This window comes from Eretmochelys imbricata, chromosome 1 (assembly GCF_965152235.1).
Source record: "Eretmochelys imbricata isolate rEreImb1 chromosome 1, rEreImb1.hap1, whole genome shotgun sequence".
Taxonomy (NCBI): Eukaryota; Metazoa; Chordata; order Testudines; family Cheloniidae; genus Eretmochelys; species Eretmochelys imbricata.
Genome location: NC_135572.1, coordinates 198,530,927 through 198,554,337, shown reverse-complemented (window position 1 = coordinate 198,554,337; position 23,411 = coordinate 198,530,927). Strand labels below are relative to the sequence as shown.

The window sequence follows — 23,411 nt, the reverse complement described above, 5'->3', positions numbered from 1 at the left end:
TTTTCATGTTCTCTGTATTTTTATCTTCCTACTGTATTTTCCACTGCATGCATCTGATGAAGTGGGTATTAGCCCATGAAAGCTTATGCCCAAATAAATTTGTTAGTCTCTAAGGTGCCACAAGTCCTCCTCGTTCTTTTTGCTGATACAGACTAACACGGCTACCACTCTGAAACGTGCCGTCACTAAATATTATGTTAGTTCCACATTAGGAGTTTGTTTGTCTTGTTTGTTTGTTCGTTTGTTTATTTTGGGGGAATTTATTTAGGAGGGGATCAGCTAAATGGAAAGAAAAAGGAAGGGATGGAAGGCGAGGCAGACAGGGCTGGGGAGAAGAGGGTTACTTATTCTATTTCCTTTTGATTAAGGCAAGTGTTAACAAAATATTCTATCACAATACAGCGTATTAAAAGAAGTGAGTTCGTATACCATTCCTACTGAATATTTCCCTCTTTTCTGTTTGTCAGAATGCTATAGAGGCTGCAGTGGCTACAGTTAGCCAACTTTTGGATGCCAGAGTGAGTGAATTCAACTCTGCAAACGAGACCCTTACTAATATTACAGCAGGGTAATTACAATTTCTGTTTCTATTAAATTTGGTAAAACTAAACATGTCCATCCATTTAAGATTAAAAATGGAACATAGTGGGACAAATTAATCTCCAGGGTAACTCCACCAACTCAGAAGAGTTACCCCAGGGATGAATGAAGTTGGCCCAGTTTTCCTAATCTGGAGACAGTGAGGTCTAGAGTTGGGGATGACAAGTCAGGTTACCTGCATTCAGTTCCCAGCTTTGCCAGTGATTTGCTGTGTCACCTTGCGCCAGTCAATTAACCAGTGCCTCGCTTTCCCTGTCTGTACAATGGGAATAGGTGTTCTTACCCTACCTGCTGGGATGATGTGGACCTTAATGAATATTAATAAACACTTAGAGGTTCTTGTATGAAAGGAATCATAGAAGTGGGAAGCATTATTATTACTAGTAGGATATCCAGAGAATGGAAAAGGAGAGTTACTAGTATGCTAGTAAGTTGTCTCCTTGAAGGAGCAGGTTCCTGAACACATCAACACACTTGGAAAAAAATATCCAAGTTATCTAACGAACTATTAAATTGTAGCAATATTCTAGATTTTCCTCCTTGATGCATAAAACGCCAAATCCTAATTCCACTGAAGTCAAAGGCAAATCTCCCATTGACTTCAACAGTAATGGGATTTGGCCCATTAGAATAAGAGATTTTTGGCCAAATTCTACCCTGTCCTATACTCTATGGAACAAATTTGAAGTCACTGAGGGAGGGCAGACAGGCTCTATATTCTGATATACTTTACAGTGGTAAAGACATTTACACCATTCCTTACTTCAATGCAGCCTCACAAAGACACTGGAATATTTCTCTTTGAATGGCTTTGCTGTTCAGCCCAACATTGCAGTTCAGAACATTTCATTGAATCCAGATTCAACTATAGCTTTTTTCTCTGCACAGACAGGTAAGCTTATTTGCTTTGTGGGAATTATAAGGACAATGAGCACATTTTTACAAATTCTAACAATTCGTACAAATTCTTTGGTGACTCTTGCCTACACAGCATCAGGAAGTTTACAGTCTGAAAATATTAATGTAGCTGAAAATGACTCTAACAATGCCAACAATATAGAAGTTCAAATACTGATCAACGTTACAAAGAACAGTAAGTACACTCTTCCCCAAAACCTAGTGCTGGGCAAATTCTGCACAAAAGTGTTCTCACACTCCTTTGACTAAAATCTATGAAAAGATGTCTTTTTATGTACATATATTAGGGCACATATCATAGAACAAGAAGTGTACATGGCAAAGCTAACTGTGTGACCTTATTTGTGAATCACTGCTGACTTACCTGTAACATGGCCTGAGTTTTTATAACTGTAATGAATGTGTGGTTACAGAGCTACAGTCTCCAAAGTGAACCACTAAATTACACATCTCCATTAGAGGTTGGACTAAAAATTTCTGCTCCAAAACTACAGACTACTATCATGTAAGCTTAAAAAGAAAATTCTTTCTTAAAAAGAAAGGCCATTTTGATTGGTAGATATAGATAAGTAATTATTTTCTGCTACAGATAAGTAATTAATTTCTGACATGAGGGAGTCTCTAACTTCAGTTTGTCACTAGTCTGATTCTTTATTAAATTATAAGAAAACTTGTTAAATGTAGTGTATATATAGAAAGCAAAAAGGTCATTTTGTTTTTGGTGTACTGCATCTTTAAATATTGAGTAGTCTGTTTGTCTGCTGCAGGGACAGTGGCCACTTTATGTTTCATTAAACTGGGAGTGACCCCTATATTTAGGTTGCCTAAAGTTTTCCTTCATAAAATTCCTTAAGACCTTTTTAAAAAACAAGTTCTAACACCTCAATTGTTTGCAGCAGGCTTCTGAAATATGGCAGTGGGAAATGCCTGGGGCTAGAGAGAAATGTCTTTTCTTATTCCTGTGAACATCTGTTCAGGTTTTGCTGAGGTACACATATTTGACAATTGACGCTGCCCTTATGTTCCTCAGGGAAATGATGACAACTTGCCACAATAATGGTGACATGAACATTCCAAAGTGCTAGGCCTCTGCTGCTACCAAAGCATCAGCATCAGCATTACCTCACACACACACACAGTACAGCACTGGGAACACCTGGGCGGTGCTGGAGCAGCTGTAAGGATGGTATGGGAGAGAGAGAGAGCTAGGGCAGCCCAATCCCTCCCCTGAGGATTACAGAGGTAATAGCAGTAAAAGGCTGTTTTAGTCTGGTAGCTCCAGAGGTGTAGAAGTCTGTGCTGTGGTACAGGACAGTCTAGTTTCAAATGATGCACGATAGGGGGATTGTCACAGTTGCACATAAAAGCGTGGCGTTTTATTTCAAGCACTCAAAAGTTAGGAAATGCCAGATAGACAATTTCCTGTGTAACCTTAATTCTTAATTCTGTGTATATTTATGATGGTACGGACTTTAATTTCATGATTACAATTTGATTAGTTCATGATGAATTTCATAATTACAAACCATTTTTTTCCACAGGACGCCTGCCTCATTCAGTAAACAGGAGGGATGCACAAAAGGACAATATTAAAGTTGTCTTATCAAACATAGATCTGGCATTTCCTAATTTTCAAGTGCTTGACTTTGTAACCTAAATAATAACATTTTTTTAACCATTTTTAATGTAATTTCAGTTGCAGAATGTTACCAATTGAGCTATTGTGTTCTCCTTCACATGCAGACTTTATATCTGTTCTCTCTTTTCTTGTTGTTTTCCTTTATCTGAATAAAATCATCTAGGCTAAAAAAAAAATAAGTCTTCTGCTCTTTGTGCGGTGGAAGACTTAACAATGAACCCTGGAGAACTGGTTAAAACAGTGTCAAAGTCAGATTCAAGACTCACAGAATTTGTCAGACCACTCTGTTTATTAGCAAAGCGCTTTGGCAATGCACCCAGGTATGTGAGCCTCCTGCAAAAGCTCAAGCTAACTTATTTAAACAGATAAGCCAAAGCCAATTTAACATAAGAGATAAAAGGAAGCAGAAACTGACGAATATACATACATATCTTATTTGCATACGAACGTTTACCAATCTCCTAGTTCAGTAGAAGCTCTAAGTTAATTCGTTTGAGGACCCATTGTCTCACACTCCTTGATGTTTCTCTTCCTGACAACTATATTTCAACAAACCCTTCAAGCAGCATTTCTCTAATGAATTATAATTTCAATATAATTCATTCTACTTTCACAACAGCTACTGTCTTTCCTCATCGTCATTACAAGTATACAGTTTTTAAAAAATAATTCCACTTTTAGAAGTTCTTTTCACAGATGTCCATCTGTCTCTTAACTTCTGTAATGTCACATCTGCTTATATGCTTATTTGTTGATTTGATACTAGTAAAAGGTGCTATACAAATAATTAAATACACTGGAAGACTCTAAACCAGTGTGATCTAATTGCTCTGTAGCTCTTATTATTTTCACAGTCTCGTTCACCCTGAGAGAGACAATTCTGCAGCACTGCTCTACCTTCCCCATCCTAAAGGAGATGCAGTCTGCAGACTGATATATTAGCATTTTTCTCTGTTTGCAATATTTTTCTCTATTTTTGTTAATATTATGACTTTAATTTGTTGTTTAAGTTAATACATTGTAAAAAGCCTTTTTAAAGTAGTTTTTTATGTATGTAATTTCCTAGGTTTTCTTAAATTGAAAAGGTAAATACAAATTCTACTATGTGCAACTGTAAAAAACCCCACCCTGAGCTTTCTGCACTGCAGCATAGACTGCAGCAGGAGTTCTTGAGATATAGGTTTAACTATATTAGTTGGCAGAAAGAGAAGGCTGTTATCCCAGAGGGGCAGGATGGACCCCTGGGTGAATGTGCTGTATTGGGAGCAGAAGGATGGAGCTCAGCCTTGCTTAGCTCTTGGGTGAGAACTTGCTCCATGAGGTATCTCCAGAAAATGGGAATAAACTGCTGGGGCCAGATGCTGTGCAGAGAAGGTGTATATTGGGGGCAGAGCCATCTATCCCTGTTCCTTTCCCATATAGTGCATGAGCCACTGAGGCCATGTGCTGGGTCTGAGGGGAAGAGACCAGGACCTCTTCTCCCCCATCCCTATAGCTGCTCTGGCAGTTTTCACGTATTCCCAGCACCATGTCTGATTCTATTGCTGTGGCTTTGTAATCGTTGTGAACCTGAATGTTCATGCATATAGTTATTATTTCTTGCAGACTGCCAAAATTGCTCCAGGGCATGCAACTCTGAGAAAGGAAACGGTGATTTTTTTTAACAGTTAATGTCTCAGCAAAAGCTGACTAGAATCTCATGGGATAGAGAAAAGGTACTTCCTTAGCTCAAAGGGTTTCCCTTACAAATATTAAGGCTTGCTGTGTATAACAGAGGCGTAAGAGCTTCTCAAAGGATCTTTTACAATGGAAGTGTTAGGCAAGCTAAATATAGGAGTTGCTATCATCTACTTCTATAATAATCTGTTCCATGAGGTATCTGTGACCCTACATCTCTTTTCTCTTTGCCCAATGTAGGTTCATCTGGAAATAGACGTATTGGCTTTGTCTTGTATCAAAATGACAAATTTTTCCAATCAAAAAATTACAAGACTCATTTTAATCATACTAAACAAGTTATCTCTGGCAATGTTGCTAATGCAACAGTCAACGATGTTAAAATAGTCTTCAAGCCAAAGGTGAGTCCTCTTACAAATAGAACTGAGAGAGAGCGTATTCTAGAGAATGTTCCAGCCTCAATTATTTACCATTTCAATTGCCATAGCACCTACTGCCCACAACCAGACTGGGCAGGGAAACATATAGTAAATGACCATCTCTATCCCCTCAGTGTTGTCACTGCATTCATAGAAGGTATGAAGTTTACAGTTTTTAAAAGGCTCTAGGGCTCCTTTACCTTTATTCTTTTTTAGTCTTCAAAAGAACAACATAATTCTATCATTGTTCCGTTATTGGCGTGGGAGGGATGCCACCCAGACAGAAGAGGACTTGTCTACACTTAAAAGTTCAGCTGCTTTAACTACGCTGGTATAGTTAAAAAAGCAAAGCTGCGTAATGTACACTGGTATAACAGTGCTTATACTGGCATAGCTTTTTCCAATTAGGTAAAGTGAAATAAACTATACTTGTAGTAAGTGCCTTACACTGGTGATGTTGGTAGTCCATCGGTAACAATGATGATGATATCACGAATCTCATCTGTGGCTACGCATATGACTCTGAAGTCCGAACGCTGATGCAGAGAATCAGCCGCACTGAGGGTATGGGAAGTCCGTATCCATGATGTTTGATGGTGCAGCTCTATGGCGCCTTTCACATGCAGCCTGGAGACAACTGTGTCAATACTGCTCGAAATTGTTGCAGGCTGATCTTGTCAGAGACCGTCAGTGAGTCCTGTTCTGAGTCATTTGCTCAAGTTCTTTGGGGCTAATGCCAGCCCTCTGGAGACTGCTCTTCAGGCTGTCTTTGAAGGACTTGAACAGATGACCCTTCTTTCTTTTGCCCTGCCTCAGCTCCTCACACAAGATCTGTTTTTGGGGAGTGGGTCTTCCATTCTGATGAGATGTCCAGTCCACCTAAGTTGCACTCTCAACAACTTTTCCTCATTGCTGGTTATGTTTGCTCTCTCAAGGACCTTATTGTTGGTCACTCTGTCGTGCCAGCAAATGCTCATTATTGAGTGGAGGGAGCGCATGTGAAATTGCTCAAGGTGTTTAATATGCTGTCTATAAAGAGTCCATGTCTCAGGACTGTACAGGAGAGATGTTAGGACCACCTCACTATAGATCTTCAGTTTGGTGGAGAGGTGGATGTTGTGTTGATTGAAGACTTTTGTTTGAAGTCGGCCAAGGGCCTGGCTAGCTTTACTATTCTAAAGACAATTTCCTTGTCAAGGGAACCATCACTGAAGATGGTACTGCCCAGATACTTGAACTGATCCACATTTTTCAACTTTGTGCCTTGGATGGAGATGGCTGGCACCGGGGCATTGGAATGAAGTGCAGGTTGGAACAAAACCTCTGTCTTACCCGAGACTAATGGTGAGGCCAAAGAGCTGGGATGCTTCAGAAAATCTGTCAGCGATTACCTGAAGGCCATTATGTCTGTGGGCCATCAGGGCACAGTCATCTGCAAAGAGTGCTTCAATGAGAAGTCGCTCCGATATCTTGGTTTTAATGTTTAATCTTCAAAGACCAAAGAGGGAGCCATTGAGTCGGTAGTGGATGTATGTTCCCTGAGCCAAGTCCCTTGTGGCATGGCTGAGGATGCAAGTAAAGTACAAGGTGAATGCAGCCTTGCTTTACTCCATTCGAGATTTTGAATGCGTCAGAAGAGTCACCATTGGAGAACACTTGTCCTGTCATGTGATCATGGAACTGGCCCTTCTTGGGCAGCCCAGTTTATGTAAAATAGCCCGTAGACCCTCTCTGTTGACCATATCAAAGGCTTTGGTCAAGTCGATGAAGACTGAATAAAGGTCCGTGTTCTGCTCTGAACATTTTTCCTGGACCTGCCTTACAACAAAAATAAGTCCATAGAGCTATGACCTGGTCTAAAACCACACTGCACTTCTGACAAATTCTCCTCAGATATATTTGCAAAAAGTCTCTTCAGTAGAATGCGAGCAAGTATTTTCCTTGCTGTACAGAAGAGAGTAATGCCTTTGTAGTTTCCACAGTCAGCTTTGCTGCCTTTGTTTTTGAACAGTGATACAATGGTAGCATCCTTGAAGTCTAGTGGCATTTCTTCTTCCTCCTAGATACTGCTCAAGATGTTGTGGAGCACCTTGATAACCTTTGGGCCTGCTGCTTTGTACAGTTCTGTTGGGATTCCATCCTTTTTGGATGCCTTGCCAGAGTTCAATTGTTTGGTGGCTTTTGTGACTTATTCAACTGATAGAGAGAGGTCTAGGTCCTCTTAGATATGTTTCTCAGGTAGTTGATCAAGGGCACGTTGATCAGCTGTGTATACTAACATAACTGCATCGGCACTCAGCTTTTACTGGCATGTCTATGATAGCAAAAAAATCACATCCCTAAGTGACATAGTTCTGCTGGTAAAACTTCTTAAGTACAGTCCACAGCCTAAATCAGAAATTTGAGAGGGACAAAAATAGTCATTTCTCTACAGGAAATATAATATAATAAATTCTGGGAACACAAAAAGGATAACATACCAAATACAGTCCAACATACCTATTCATTTTTGCGTGTTACCTGAATTCTACTTGCTTTTTTTTTTTTTTTTACCATATCCCTTACACTCTACCTTCTTCAGAGATAACTCCAGGTGCCTCTTGAAATAGCTGCAAGTTTTGCCTCAATTGTCTTCTCCCCAAACTTGTTCTATATGTTTATTACCTTTTGCATGCAGTGATCTGTGTGAATTTCCTATTTGATCGTGATTTCTGAATTTTTAGATTGCATTGTCACACGGTCTGGAGTGGCTCAGGACCATAAGTGCCTACCTCAGGGCAGACTGTCAAAAGCAGGGCAGACACCTGAAATTGGTGGTGTGTTCTGTAATTAGACTTCATCAACCCAGTACCAAATGTGAATTCCAAAAGTACTACAATAGTCTTCTCGTGGAGTCACAAAAAGTCCCTACAGACACTCCAGTCTATCTTGCCACCCAGGCAAGCTGGACTTTATGATAAATGGTCACTTACACTGAAAATCACAAAACACCAGGTTACACTCAGTCCCCAGAGACCAGTCTCTCACCCAGGTCGATTTGCATCCTAGATCTCATACCAAAGACAAGACTGGTAGCCAATTCTATAGTAAATTAAGTAAAGTCCTATTAGCTAGGAAAAACAAATGAGAGTTATTGAGAAGTTAAAGCAGGTAAAATATATGTACTGGTGAGTCACAGTCTATAATTCCAAATACTAGCAGAGATGTAGAAATCCGCCAGTTTCCCAAAAGTCTCTCAGGGCTACCCAGAGTAACTCTGGGGATCTCCGTCTTCTTGTTCAGTTATTCTGCCCTGTTAGAATCCAAATAGTCCAGAGATCAAGAATTCTTCCTTCTGTCCATACTTATATCTTCCACTCACAGAAAACAAGCTGACAGGGTCCCTACCCACATGGGCTCTTTCTTTGACTGGCAGAAAGAGAGGAATGCATTTAGAGTCTTTGATCTCTGGTCATCATACACAATGACCACTTGCCTACAAATGCACAGGAATTAGTGCTTTCCAGTTAAAGTTCTTTATTTGCATTATACAAGACTTCTTCAATGTAAATGTTTGGTATTACATTATAATAGAATACAAAACAGTGAAAAAATGCATGCAGCATGCCATTAGTTTTGATAAAGTTTAAACACCAAATGCATTCTTATAGATTTAACAATCACTTTGATTTACACTAAAACACAAGTGAATTGGCCTGGCATCCAGCTATTCATTTTAAGTGTTCAGTAAGGCCTGGTATGTTGGCATGAGCTGGCACCTCATCTGCCAATGTCACATGCATTTTTTTCTGGAAGGTAACATTTGGCCTCTTCCTACAAGCCTTTCTTATGTGGCTAAGATTTGGAGGATCAAACCCATTAATGTGATGGATCAAGATTCACTATGATAGATCATAAACTGGGTGGATTGGAAAATAAGTATCACTCATATTGATTCATGTGAGCATTTCAAAGTCCTTTGTATATATTTGAAGTCCATCTATCATACACAAATAATGCAAAGGGCTGTTTTAATTGCAAATTTCCACAGATGTTATGAAAATGCAAAATTGCAAGCTTTATTTATTAAAAGTATTAAACAGCCATATTTGGTATATAGGAGTAGGATTGCTAGTGGAATGCATAAGTTTCTACCTCTTGGTTTCAGAGTAACAGCCGTGTTAGTCTGTATTCGCAAAAAGATTGGTTTTTTGAGACTAACCAATTGGTTAGTCTCTAAGGTGCCACAAGTACTCCTTTTCTTTTTATCTCTTGGTTGTAGTGCAAACCCAATTCACTTTGGCAGCATTTGAGGGTTACTGTTATCTGATGATTGCTGTTTGGCATATGTGAAATTCTGTCCAATTCTGTCCAATTCTCACTGGACATGTGTTTCTATCATAATTACCAAAACAATTTCAGCAAATTGGCAGTTTGTTGGCAGTCTCAACAATGATGTAAATGGAGACTGAACTATCCTCTTACCCCTCAAATGGAAAGTTGAGGTGTATTGTCAGTTCATGAGGCCTAATTGTCTTCAACATAAGATCTCCCATAAAGTTGACTGGAAACTCTGCAAGTGTCTCTGTATATGTGTCACCTCTCCCTTCAGAAAGAACAGTCTTTACCAAACACAGTTTCATTGGTGTATCTTTGCAAAGTGTTTGTTGCCAGTTTTTCTTCTTGTATTCCCGATCCACAGTACAATGCGTTGGAAATTCTGCTGCATGATTATGCATGTGTCTTTTGGGATTACGGTGCAAATGACTGGAACACAACAGGCTGCACAAAAGAAGGAAACAAACAGGAATTGAGCTGCAGGTGTAATCACACTACTAATTTTGCTGTATTAATGGTAAGACGTTTTGTAACAGCAAATCATTTGTCTTTTCTTCTCTGTTGTTGGTGGCTTTATAATAGCAGAACGTAAGTATAAGGCCTGTTCCAAACATACAGGACGATGCAGTCCCTGCCCCCAAAGAACTAATTATCTAAGAGGAGCAACAGAAGAGCAGGGGAGGGAGAAAGAAAACCATACAATCAAGATTTTTAAAAGATCAGCTATCCCCAACTTCCCCTTTGTGCAGACATTGCTAGTTGCCCAATTTCTTATAGGTATCATGGGAGAAGTAACACTTGGGAGAGCATAGGGACTGACGTATCAGACTAGTGTTTCACCTAGTCCAGTATCTTGTGCCTGACAGTGGCTAATACCAGATGAAAGGGAGGTGCAAGAAAATTTTTAGTTGACAATTGCAGAATAACCTGCCATAAGGGAAATTTCTTCCTAACCACTTTTAGTTAGAGGCTGGATTATGTCCTGAGGCATGAAGGTTTATATCCCTTCTAAAAAAAAAAAAAAAATCCGATCTTATATAACTGAATTTTCTCATTATCCATATAAACATCTAACCCTTTGGAGAAGTCTACTAAGCTCTTAGCCTTGGTTATATCTAGTATCAAGGAGTTCAATAGATTTATTTTTTTGGGGTAAAAATATCTATTTTATTCATTTTAAATTTGTTGCCTCTTAGTTTCATTGAATGTCCCTTTGTTTTAATAACCAGAGAGTAATTAGGAATTAATGGCTTCTCTGTGTCATTCATTATTGTGTATATCTCTGTCATATCATCTCTAACCAAAACAGTTCCAGGGTGAAATCCTGGCCTCGTGGAAGTCAATAATGGGAGTTTTGCAATCAACTTTCAATAGGTCCAGGATTTTACCCCTAATCTTTTAAATCTTTCTTCACAGGCAAGTCTTCCCATGTTTCTAATAATTTTCATCACCCATCTCTCAATTGCCTTTATGTACTATATCCTTTCCTAGATAAGGTGATCAGAAATTAAAACAGTTTTGCACCTAAGGGTGTAACTTTGAATTATGTAATGGCATTATAATATTTTCAGTGTTATCTGTACCCAGGCCCGCCCAGTGTTATCTGTACCCGGGGGAGGGGGGAGGAGGAGGAAGGGGGCAATTGCCCAGGGTCCCGGGCGATTTAAAAGGACCGGGGGCCCCCGGCTGCCACCGGCTCTGCAGCGGGGCTAAGGCAGGCTTCCTGTCTGCCCTTGCTCCATGCCGCGGCTGCTCCCGGAAGCGGCCAGCACGTCCCTGAGGCCCCTGGGGAGGGGGTCTCCGTGCGCTGCTCCCGCCCCGAGCACCAACTCCGCAGCTCCCATTGCTGCAGGGGCAGTGTCTGTAGGCAGCGGCATGTGGAGACCACGTTGGCCCCCCACCTAGGAGCTGCTGCCAGAGGGATGAGCTGGTATCTTTTGGGAGCCGCCCGTGGTAAGTGCTGACCCCCTGACCCTCTTCTGCACCCCAACCCTCTGCCCCAGCCTTGAGCACACACCATGCACCCCTCCTGCAGCCAAACTCCCTCCCAGAGCCCATCCCCGCACCTTCTCCCTCACCCAAACTCCCTCCCAGAGCCTGTGTCCCTCACCCCCTCCCTCACCCAAACTCCCTCACAGAGCCTGACCCCTCACCCCCCCACACCCAAACTCCTTCCCAGAACCTGGACCCCACACCCTCTCCTGCACCCCAGCCTCCTGCCCCAGCCTGGTGAAAGTGAGTGCGGGTGGGGGACAGCAAGCGACGGAGGGAGGGGGGATGGAGTTAGCAGGGGGCAGGGCCTCATAGAAGGGGCAGGACAGGGGCGTGGTCTCAGGGAAGGGGCGGGACAAGGGTGGGGCAAAGGTGTTTGGGTTTGCGCAATTAGACTGTTGGCAACCCTACCAGGTGGGCACGTGGAAGCCCTGGCTGTGCCAGAAGAGCGCGCCCAGCAGTGCAGCCGGTAGCTTGCTGGGCACCAGTCAGTGCGGGCACAGCACCACCCAAATGTCAGGCGGACCACGTGCACGCGGGCACAGCTTGTGTGTGAGTGGGGCCCATTGACTGTTCTGTCCTGGGGCCCGGAATTTCTGTCAGCGGGCCTGTCTGCACCAGACATAATATATGCTAACATTTTGTTTGCTGCTTTTACTGTAACTATAGAGAGGACAGGTTCTGATTTGCTGTCCATAATATTGCCCAGATTTTTTTCCCTAGAGGTCACAATTAATTTAGAATCCAGAATTGTATATGAGTAGGTCAAATTATTTCTTGCAAGGTATATTACATTTCTTAACAATGAATTTCATCTGCCATTGCATTATACATTCACTTAGCTTTGTTAGGTCCCTCTGAAGTTCCTGAAAAACTTCTCTGGTTTTGACTAATTTTGTGTGACCTGCAAATTTTGGCAGTGGCTAGTAGTAGCCATAACATTAAAAAAACACGATTATTCCCATGTCAATCATCCACATAAATTTTAGAGAGAAAACTATCTCCCCCACATCATGCACACCCAACTAGCTGAATATCTTATTTATAATCTATAACAATTATTTTCTAGAGCTTCAAGATCAATTACAAATATGCAAAACCTCTAGAGATTGTCTCAAACATTGGTAGTGGAGTCTCCATTGCTGGTCTGGTTATTACCATTCTGTTTCAAATTCTCACCAGGTAAGAGAAAAGACGTAAACTAGACATTATCTGCAAAAATATTTTTATGCTAATTTAACATTATGCTGCTCTGAATATGGCCTGAAAAAAGTGAGTGAAGTCACTTTATAATATAGATAGATACTCTTAATATATTACAGTATCTTAACTATTTTACAGTATCAACAATATGTTAAAATATGTTGTCAGCCTAAGGAGCAGTATTGTCTAGCAGTTAGAGCAAAGGACTGGAAGTCAGGAGACTTGGGTTGTCCTCTGTGCCACTCTCTTGCTGTGTGACCTTGAGCAAATCATGTAACCTTTCTCTGCTGTGGTTTCCTTGTTTTAAAATATGAGGATAACAATGCAGTAAAATTAATTACTAAAAGTCATTAGGACAACTTATATTTGAAAATACTTTAGATTCAAAGAGAAGTGGCACCGCAGAGTTCTGAAGAGTATCTCACAGCCCAATTTGTGAGGTACTGAGCCCTTCCTATGAGATACTGAGTACTACCTACCACTCTGACTCACAAAATTTTGTCCTAAGATCCCAATCCTTCAAAGGGATCCACAGAAGCAGGCTTTGGTGACTGTGCAGATCCCATTGAAGGATCATATCCTTGTGTCAGTATGAGTCCATTTGGATTCTGTATAGTTTTGGCTAATTTTACTTAATTATTTTTAAGACAATCAAAAGTAACAAATGACATTTCATTGTATAGACAATATTATGATAGATACAGAGACTGATGCAGGATAGAAATTTATTTTAGAAAAGATGGTTCTACAGCAGAGGTGGGCAAACTACGGCCTGCGGGACCCTCCTGACCGGCTTCTGAGCTCCTGGCCTGGGAGGCTAGCCTCTGGCCCCTTCCCCGCTGCCCCCCTTCCCCCACAGCCTCACCTCACCACCGCCAGCGCAATGCTCGGGGTGGTGAGCTCCTGGGGCAGCGCAGCTGCAGAGCCTGGCCTGACCCAGTGCTCTGTGCTGTGCAGTGGCATGGCTGGCTCCAGCCACCAGTGCTCCAGGCAGCGCAGTAAGGGGGCAGGGAGTGGGGGAGTTGGATAGAGGACAGGGGAGTTCGGGGGGGGGGGGGCGTGGACAGGGGTCGGGGCGATCAGAGGGCAGGGAACAGGGGGGTTGAATGGGGGTAGGGGTTCCTGGGGGGAAGTCAGGAAGGAGTGGGGGTTGGATGGGGCAGCGGGGGGCAGTCAGGGGCTGGGGTTCTGGGAGCAGTCAGGGGACAGAGGGCAGGAGTCCCGGGGCGGGGCAGTCAGGAAGGAGAGGAGGGGTTGGATGGGGTGGCAGTCAGGGGACAGGGAGAAGGGGTGGTTGGATGTGGCAGGGGTCCCGGGGGGGCAGTCAGGAAGGAGAGGGGGGGTTGGATGGGGTTCTGGGGGCGGTCAGGGAGAAGGGGTGGTTGGATGGGGCAGGGGTCCTGGGGGGGGCAATCAGGAAGGAGGGGAGGGGTTGGATGAGGTGGCAGGGGGCAGTCAGGGGTGGGGGTTCCGAGGGCGGTCAGGGGACAGGGAGTGGGGGGTGGTGGATGGTGCAGGGGTTCTGGGGGGGCCGTCAGGGAACAGGGGGTTGGATGGGGCAGGAGTCCTGTGGGGGGGGTGCGTCAGGAGGCAAGAAGTGGGGCGGGGGCTGGGCCACGCCTGGCTGTTTGGTGAGGCACAGCCTCCCCTAACCAGCCCTCCATACAATTTCCGAAACCCAACGCGGCCCTCAGGCCAAAAAGTTTGCCCGCCCCTGTTCTACGGGATTAAAAAGACTGAGAGAGAATGCTAGAAGCTGCTGGTTTTAAGGTATCACTGCATTCAGGAGATAATATTTTCAAACCTTTAGTCTTAACACTCCAGTCCATATGGGCCAAATTCTGAAGTCCTTATTCAATGCAAAACTCTCATTGACTTCCCTAGAACTTTTGCCTGATTAAAGACTAAGTAAAGACCTCAGGTTTTGACCGAGTGTGTTTTGATACATGGTGGAATTCTGTATTTTAACCTAAATGTGCAGTGGCTTCTATAAAGCTCCCGAGACATCAATGTATTAGTTAATATCATGTGATCTTTTCTCAGACAATAGCCAAACTCCAACTCACATAATTGCAGCTATCCTGGTTAATGACAAAATCTGTTTCTAGGAGTTGTTCTGATCTTGCTTACATTAGGGTAGTTCAGGTGTAATTCCACCAAAGTCAATGGAGTTATACCAATGCCAGGAAGGAGAGAGTTTTTCATGTGCATTTATAAAATATGTTGATGTGCCCAGCTTGTTGGGCCCCTAAGAGTGTTTAGAAATATTTCTGTTACACTGTTTTCTCCCTCTTACACGGAGACTAACCAGCTTGAAAAGCAGCAGAAAAGTATGGAAATGTGTCCCAAATATTGTACTAAGGGCCCAGTCCTGCAAGGTGTTGAGTGCCCTCAGTTCTCACTGAAGTCAAGGTGAAATTGATAGATAGGTGTGAAAATAAAAGTAATGTAGAACTCTTTGCCAAATGTTTATTGCTGGTTTCTGGCTTTGTAAATCTCAGTTAATACAAAGTTTGTATTAAAAAAAGGTTGCACACCCCCAGGTGACTTCTAGCATGTTAAGAGATTGAGGAAAGGGGGAAATGTATTGTAATTTCTTTTCTTGCTTTGCTACTTTTTTCTCAAATATGTATGGTGCTTACCAACCAATAGGCAAACACGAAAATTCTCAGTTACCTGGGTGTTGGTGAGTCTCTGCACATCAATGCTGATTTTCAACATCATCTTCATCTTTGGAATTGGCAACACAAATGCCAAGAATAGCGGAGATGTTTCCCCCGAAAACATCGCACTGGCCTCGGACCTTGCAGATGTTCCTGAAAATGCCTCGTGTACTGCTGTAGCCGTCTTGTTGCACTATTTCTTGTTGGCAACATTTATGTGGACAGCGCTCAATTCTGCACATTTGTACTTACTGCTGCTTAAAACCCTGAGGCCCATTCCTGAACACTTCACTTTAATCATGTCAATAATTGGATGGGGTAAGAATTAGAGTCTCATATGCAGAGGGCTTTTCAAAATGTAAGTAGTGCATTCAGTGTAAGCTTTAAACATATTAATCCAATAGACAGAAAATGAAACACAGTCAGTTTCTTTGGGTTAGCTATGTGGTTTAACAGGTAGCCTTCAGCTACTTCTTATGTCCTTTTACTGATTCACCTGGAGTTTACCAGCTGAGTCTGCTGTCACTGCATTAATATGGAGATCAGTAGAATTATAGGATATACATGGCATGTTCATTGTCACAGCAACTCCCGTCTGCTGCATGCAGCAAGAATTTTGGCAATAGTTAAGGGCTTCAAGAATATTTTATCACCTGAAACAAAATTGTTTCTGATAAGTGATTGCATACTTGGAGTCAAATTCTGCCCTAGGAAGAGCATATGAGATTCCCATTGATTTCAATAGGAGCCATTCAGCCATCCAAAACCAAAAATTGGCTTGTATTATTTATTATGTACTACTTTGTAATAAACATTTAGCACATCTTCAGAGCATAGCAATAAGCAGCAATGCTGCAAGGTTAAGGGGAACTACTGGGAGAACTGAGGGAGGCAGGGGGTACCCACTGAATAAGACAGGAGTCTCTGGGATTCAGCTTCATTCGGTACAGTATTCTAATAAAGTGTGCATGGATATCTTAGTTGTCTTCGCCTCACTGACTATACAGCTGATGTGGGATACAGCTTTCTCGTGGAATCTGCTAAATAGTTCTAGATTGTGAAAAGGGGCTAGGATTGCACAGTTGCTGTAGGAGAGCCAACTGCAGCACAGCAGAGGAGTTTGCTGTGCTGCCAGGATGTGGGGAGCCTCTAGAAGGCATGCTCAGGAACTGATGCTCCATGAGTAAACTCAGTAAGGTTTGGCCCTGAGCTTCCCATAGATAACTGCTCTACTCAATCCCAAATCCTGCCTTTTCCTCAAGGACACTCTCACGCAGTGCACCCTAACACTCTAACACTCTAACGGAGTGCAGGACAGATAGAAAATGGGCCTTAACAAGCCTTGAGGGTTTTAGCAGGCAAGTTTCCCCCTTATTTGGGTATTTCTGCAGAAGGGGGTGATCTAGACCTAGGTAATTAAACAATACACTAATGATCTCTCTCTCTCTTTGTCAATTAGGAGTGCCTGCTGTAGTGGTTGCTATAACACTTGGAGCTACCTATAGAAAGGGCAAGCCATTAAACTACCGGCAGGAAGAGTTGTAAGTAGAGGAATGATGACACCACTTGTTTTATTGTATCTTTAATGCCCAGCAGTATTAATGATACCCTGGATTTACCCTGGTAGTAATTGTAACTAATTAACGAATACAGTCCTGAACCTCTTAGTCCTTACCCAAGAAAAACTTCTGTTAAACTCAGCTGGAGTTTTGCCTCAGTAAGGACTTCAGGCTTTGGTCCTTTGTTAACAAATGCTGATTAAGGCACTGGCCAAAATTTACCTTGAATGCTCATGCACAATTCCTCATTGACTTCAGTGGCAACTGTGCATGCTCTCAGCCCCTTTGAAATTCAGGCCACTTATTTAGGTGCCTGAATAGGGATTTAAGTGCTTAAATTTAGGCATGTAAGTTTTAAAATTTTGGCCTACGTCACTAAAGTCCACAATTAACCTATATTATTTGGTACCTGCTTTCTATATGACTGCAGCCACACCATAACAGCCACACCATAACTGTCTTTCTTATAAAATACGCTGGGCTGGGCACGGTTTATGGTTGGTTCTAGTGGACTGTAAGTATGTAATCAGAGGTAGATTCTTTCAAGTGAGATGTAAAAACAAAACCCCTTCCACCTGGATCATTAAATATCCCATGGTGCTTTTCTCAAGATTTAGGGAGTATTAATGTTCTTATCTGAGATTACTGTTTGTTAAACAAAAACATGACAGTTATACTGAAATGTCATCCTCCCTTCCTTGGCCCCATTTATCTGTTTCAGCTGCTGCCCCTTTCATCTTGCCATGAACATAGATTGTAAACTTTCTGGGGCACGGGCTGTCTTTATACTACATGTATGTACAATCCCAAGTGCAGTGGGGCTCTCTGATCCTTGATTGAGAGTCCCGAGGCTGTAGTCTAATATAGACAATAATAATAATAATAATAATAATAAATTCCCATGTCCTGGTCAGATTCCAGGTTGGATAATTACATTCTATCTCCCCCAAATTCTCCTGTGAAGTTTCAGCTGATAACATATTCTTCACTTCTCCTGGGGAGAAAAAAATTTAAAATAGCTTTATTAGTGCTGAATGCCTACAGCACTCCATTCTAGATATGGTTGTATTTCACTATAAAGTCCTCTGGGATCCTTCAGGATGAAAGGTGGTGTATTATGTTATGGTTATGCATTTATAATATGTCTGCCAAATCTGTTGAAATGGTCTCTCTTTATGTTTAAGTTGCTGGCTTGCAGTCCTGGATGACGAAGGGAAAGTGAGCACAAAAAAGCCCATGATATGGGCATTCCTTTTGGTTGTGGCAGTCATCCTTCTGTTTAACATTATCATCTTTGTCAAGATCACAGTCCTTGTTATGTGGAAGGAGAACACAAATCTGACAAGGTGAGGGGGTGGCAGAGAACTCAGACCATTTAGAATATTAATATATGTTCTCTTAGATTACATCAACTCAAACGTTTGACAGAAGGCTCTTTCATTTAAAAAAAATATTTTCAAAGAAACTAGAATATCACAGAGTGCAACAGTCTTCATTATCTCATTGACTTAACATAGTGGGCCAAATTCTGCTCTGTGTTACACTGGTACAAGCTGAGAGAAGAATTTGGCCCTGTCTTTCTTTCAGCAGCGGTAGACTTTGTCCTCGGAGAATCTGATTCTTGGTCTCAAAATTATAGGGGGGAAATTAAAACAATGGTGTAAACACTTGTTGAAGGCAACGCTTCTTCAGGTTACATAAAAGTAACAGTTCCCTTTCAAACTGATATAAATGCATACTTTCATAATTACCTGGTGTCTTTCATAATTTTTCTTGCCCTTTTAAAAAATGTTCACTGATGATTTTGAGCATGACTTTCCTCCTTTACAGCCCCTTTCCTTCTTTGTTCATGAGGTTGAAATGTTCAAACTTGGGTTGCAAAAGTTAGGCACTTTAACATGTTTTGGGCCCAACTCTCCCCAAAGTGCACTGGGCCTGATCCAAAGGGAGCCATTTCATTGACTTCAGTGGGCTTTGGATCATCCTTTAAACTAGTTTTATATGAGTGTTACTCCACTGATCTCAATGGATTAATTCCTGATTTACAGCAGTATAAGTGGAAAAAGAATCAAAGCCACTGTCACAGCCCATTGAGAATTATGGGAACTTATCACCCCAGGAGTCTATAATCAGGCCACTTATTTAGAAATCTAAAAATGGACTTAGATGTCTGATTTTACATAGCCAGATTTCAATATGTTGACTGTAATATATAATGCTGAATTTGGATGTCACTGTTATTCTCATGGTAAATGGTGTTATATTGGAAACTCAGATTCACAGTTACTAAAGGAGAATATGCATTTATATCAGTTTGAAAGGGAACTGCTACTTTTATTTAACCTGAAGAAGTGTTGCCTTCAACAAGTCTTTACATCATTGTTTTAATTCCCCCTCTATAATTTTTAGAGATGGATCCGAACCCAAAACATCTTGATAATGAAATATACTCAGACTTGGGAGAAGTTGGGATTCGGAGCTGAATCCAAACATCATTGGGGGCCTATGTCTATAATAGGTAGAACATTGTGGAAATTTGAATCAAAATAAGAATTCTTCTAATTTAGTCACATTTCTAATAGTTTTAAACAATAATAGTTTATTTTTTATTTTATTTTATTTTATTATTCCTTCCTGCTTTCTGCTGCATTGGCAGCTTTTTCTCTCTCTGTATCTAGTAAGGCAAAGTACCTCCAGCAGTAATTGTTCTGATGCTATTCTTATTAGTCCTTCAGAGCAGCGTAGGGAGATATCCCTTTTGATCTGCTCAGTTGAGTTCTCTCTGTTCTGGACACAGCTTAGATTACCACTGAATAATCCTTAAATGCAGGACGCTAAATAAAATGGTTGAATAAACCAAGACAATGAGTTGTTTTATCTGTACATTTTTTAACACTTGGAAATGTTACTTTTTTTCCCCCCTCTAGCAATAAAAAGAAATCATTCACAACGAAGATACTTGGCACTTTATCTGTAGCTGTAGTGCTTGGAATCACCTGGGTCCTGGGCTATATGATGCTAATAAATCAAGAGGCCACAAATGTTGTCTTCAGCATTTTGTTCTGTATTTTCAATGCCACTCAGGTACAGTATGTAGCTGTTTCAATACTGATGAATGAGACATTGAAAAAATGCATCCCCTTTCCCTCCATAATCCTGTATCTTAGTAAACTGTTGGAAAACCATGTTGCTTCATACAAAAATTCAGAATCTTTGTTTAAAAATGGCTGTGAGTTGACATATATTATTCATAAAACTCTTCTGGTATTACTAGCTAACGTGCTATATTATTCCGTAGGATGTGTAAGGTCATCACTGAAAAGACTTGTCCATACGTAGTGGCTTCTCTTTGTACCAGACCATACAAAAAGGGGTTGTGAGAGTGAATATTAGGAAAAACTTCATTAGCTGTGGAAATGTCAGTCAAGGGAAGTTGTGAAATTTCCATTGCTTTAGGATCTTTAAAACTAGACTGGACAAAGCCCTAGAGAAAAGCACATGCATCTCTATTGCTCATGAGGAATGTGGTAATGCTGGACTTTTGGCTTTAAACTTCATAGCATAGCATACTACACCATTGTATAATCTCTAAAATACTGTTTAGCAGACATAGGTGAAACATAGGTATTTTGCATGAGTAATAAGTGTGCTTACTAAGGGCTTGATCCAAAGTAGAGCAGAATATTTATATTCCCATTAATTTCAATGGGAATTGAGAGTGCTCAACATTCAACAGTATTGGATCCCCAAAGTCTTTATTTAAAAAGTACTTTAGATACTGTATATGCATGGGAATAATTTTTTGAAACCTAAAAATCAACCGGGCTTGGAAACAACTGGCATAATGGCACTTCTATTTTTTTCCTCCAAAATCTCTGACTTAGTTAAAAAAAAAAAAAAGGGGTGGGGGTGAGGGTTTGTCTTCATAGGAAGTTATACCAGTATAAGTAAGGCTAAGATTTAGTCATGGGTATTTTTAGTAAAAGTCATGGACAGGTCACGGGCAATAAACAAAAATTCATGGCCCCTGGCCTGTCCATGACTTTTACTATAAATGTCCCTGATTAAATCTTAGCTGCTCCTGGGGTACGGATGCTCTGGGAGGCCATGGGGGCCAGTGGCTGGCTCCTTCTCCGGCAGTGGGGGCTGACTGCCCCTGCCCATCCGCTGCTCTGAAGCCCCTGGGGACCGCTGCTCTGACAGCCTCCAGGATGGCCCCCGGGACTGCTGCTGCTCAGGGGCCGCCCCTGGGACTGCTGCTGCTTCGGCGGCTCTTGGGGCCAGCCACACCAGCTGCTTCCGGTACGGAAGTCACGTAGGTCCCAGAAAATCACGGAATCCGTGACTTCTGTGACCTCCGTGACAGACTCTTACCCTTAAGTATAAGGTATGTATGGTGTGTGAATTCAAAGCATTATATTTATATTGGTATAATTCCTCATGTGGACACACTTATTCCAGTAAATTTCCCAGAGTAGAAAAGCCCTTATTAACTATTTCATTCTTCATGGAAAAAACTGGAAAGGAAGTTGTCAGAGATCTGCACAATTTACTATGAATGAAGTCTCATTTTTGGCGCCCCAAGTGAGATAGCATTTGGGAGAAGCCACCATATTTTTTTCCTCAGTCAAGAAGGAACCTATGACAGCCCATATGTATGTAAGCCCCAGTGAGAGGGAGCCAAGCTCAAGGGACCCAGTGGAGCCAAATGGCACACATGATCACAATTTGAACATCTGTACAATCTACTGTGAGCTGTTTCTCATTCTGATGACTCCCATGGGCTAAGCTTACTTTGTGGCCGGAGCTTGGAAGTTCCACCATTTCCCCCCATCCTAATCTGACTCTTGAAAAGCACACAACAGTCTATAGAAACTGTTAATTAAAATTTCCGTCAGATGTTTAGTTTCTAAGCATGAAAATAATTATTTGTGTTTCAGAATAATTAAAAATAAAACATCACACCCCTTTCCACTGGAGTTGAGTTCGTTTTTAAACCATGCAGTCAGCTGTCTAGCCCATCTGTTTCAATGGTTCTGCTGTCTGTGAAAGCAGTTTCCCTGAAAGCAACTATTGACTGTATGGCAGATAGACATTATATTATTATTATTATTTATTATTATTTGTATTACAGTAGTGGCTAGGGAAGCCAATCATGGATCAGGGGCCCATTGTGATAGACACTGTACAAACACATAACAATGAGAGTATCCTTCCTTGCACTGAAGAACTTACAATCTAAGGCCAGGTCTACACTAGAAATTTTTGCTGGTATGGCAATGTTAGCTAGGAATGTGCGGTTTTCACAACATTCCTATACCAGCAGAAACCCTCTATTATGCCAGTATAAAAGGGCTTTTGCCAGTATAGCTTATTTTGCTCAGGGAAGTAGTATAAGCTATATTGGCAAAAGCCCTTTTTTGCTGATATAAAAGCTGTGTCTATACCAGGAGGGTTTTCCAATACTGCTATACCAGCAAAGTTTTTAAACGTAGACTGGGCCTAAGTAAAAATGATTGAAAGTAAAGTGAATGAGTTGACATAATCCAGAGGGATGCATCCCAAAGATGTGATATGTTTTTGCAATGGCTTAAAATTTTAAAGTCCCGTCTACCTCCAGTTTTAACTAATGACTGATGCAGACCGTCCTATTTGGTGCCATCCCACGTTGTAGTATTGCAAGGAGACTCTCTTTTACCTATAGTATAGGGTCTTATATAACACATGCTTAAGTAGGCCTTATATTCCATCCAGTAGAGGGCAATACTGCCATTCTTATACATACTAGCAAATGCATTCTTGTAATACCACCCTGTATTTCAAGACATTAATGTTATGGTTAATAATTATAATGGTTAGGGGATTAATCTAGGACTTGGGAGATCTAGGTTCAATTCCCTCCTCTGTCACAGACTTCTTATGTGACTATGGGCAAATCACTTAGTCTCTCTTCCCCACCTAAAATAGGGGTAATAGCACTTCCTTACCTTACAGGGATGTTGAGAGGATAAATACACTGAAGATTGTGAAGTGCTTTAAGATCTACTGATGAAAAGTGCTATATAAGAAATAGGTATTATCATCATTGCAATTATCTTCAAGTCACTACGAAAAGATGCTGGTCAATTTTACTCTGAGCTTTCATTTCGTTACTATGATTAACTCTGAGCTTTCATTTAACCCACAGGGACTTCAGATCTGTATTCTATACACTTTCAAATCACCAGTCTTCAAGAAAAAGGTTACTGAGATGCTTTCCTTTGTCTCACTGCCGGATATACCAGTTTACCTGCATTCAAAGACTTATTATCTTTCAAAATTCCGTCTAAAAAAAACCAACACATTTGAGACCTTCAGACCATCTGAGATCTTTTCAGAGGAAACCTCCTTTTCCAGCAATGATCAGACACCTACGAAGAATTAA

The 23,411-nt window shown here is 41.4% G+C and overlaps 1 protein-coding gene across 1 annotated transcript in view; it reads left to right on the top strand.

The window, feature by feature from the left end:
- ADGRG7 (adhesion G protein-coupled receptor G7) overlaps window positions 1–23,411 on the top strand; it is a 62,567-nt gene extending 39,156 nt beyond the window's left edge. The window contains exons 6-16 of the mRNA XM_077817548.1: window positions 468–568; window positions 1,374–1,492; window positions 1,592–1,697; window positions 5,091–5,235; window positions 9,845–10,087; window positions 12,632–12,744; window positions 15,418–15,746; window positions 16,888–16,969; window positions 18,172–18,333; window positions 19,915–20,071; window positions 23,175–23,411. Coding sequence (XP_077673674.1) covers window positions 468–568; window positions 1,374–1,492; window positions 1,592–1,697; window positions 5,091–5,235; window positions 9,845–10,087; window positions 12,632–12,744; window positions 15,418–15,746; window positions 16,888–16,969; window positions 18,172–18,333; window positions 19,915–20,071; window positions 23,175–23,411 — 1,794 coding nt within the window. The remainder of the gene's footprint in view (window positions 1–467; window positions 569–1,373; window positions 1,493–1,591; window positions 1,698–5,090; window positions 5,236–9,844; window positions 10,088–12,631; window positions 12,745–15,417; window positions 15,747–16,887; window positions 16,970–18,171; window positions 18,334–19,914; window positions 20,072–23,174) is intronic.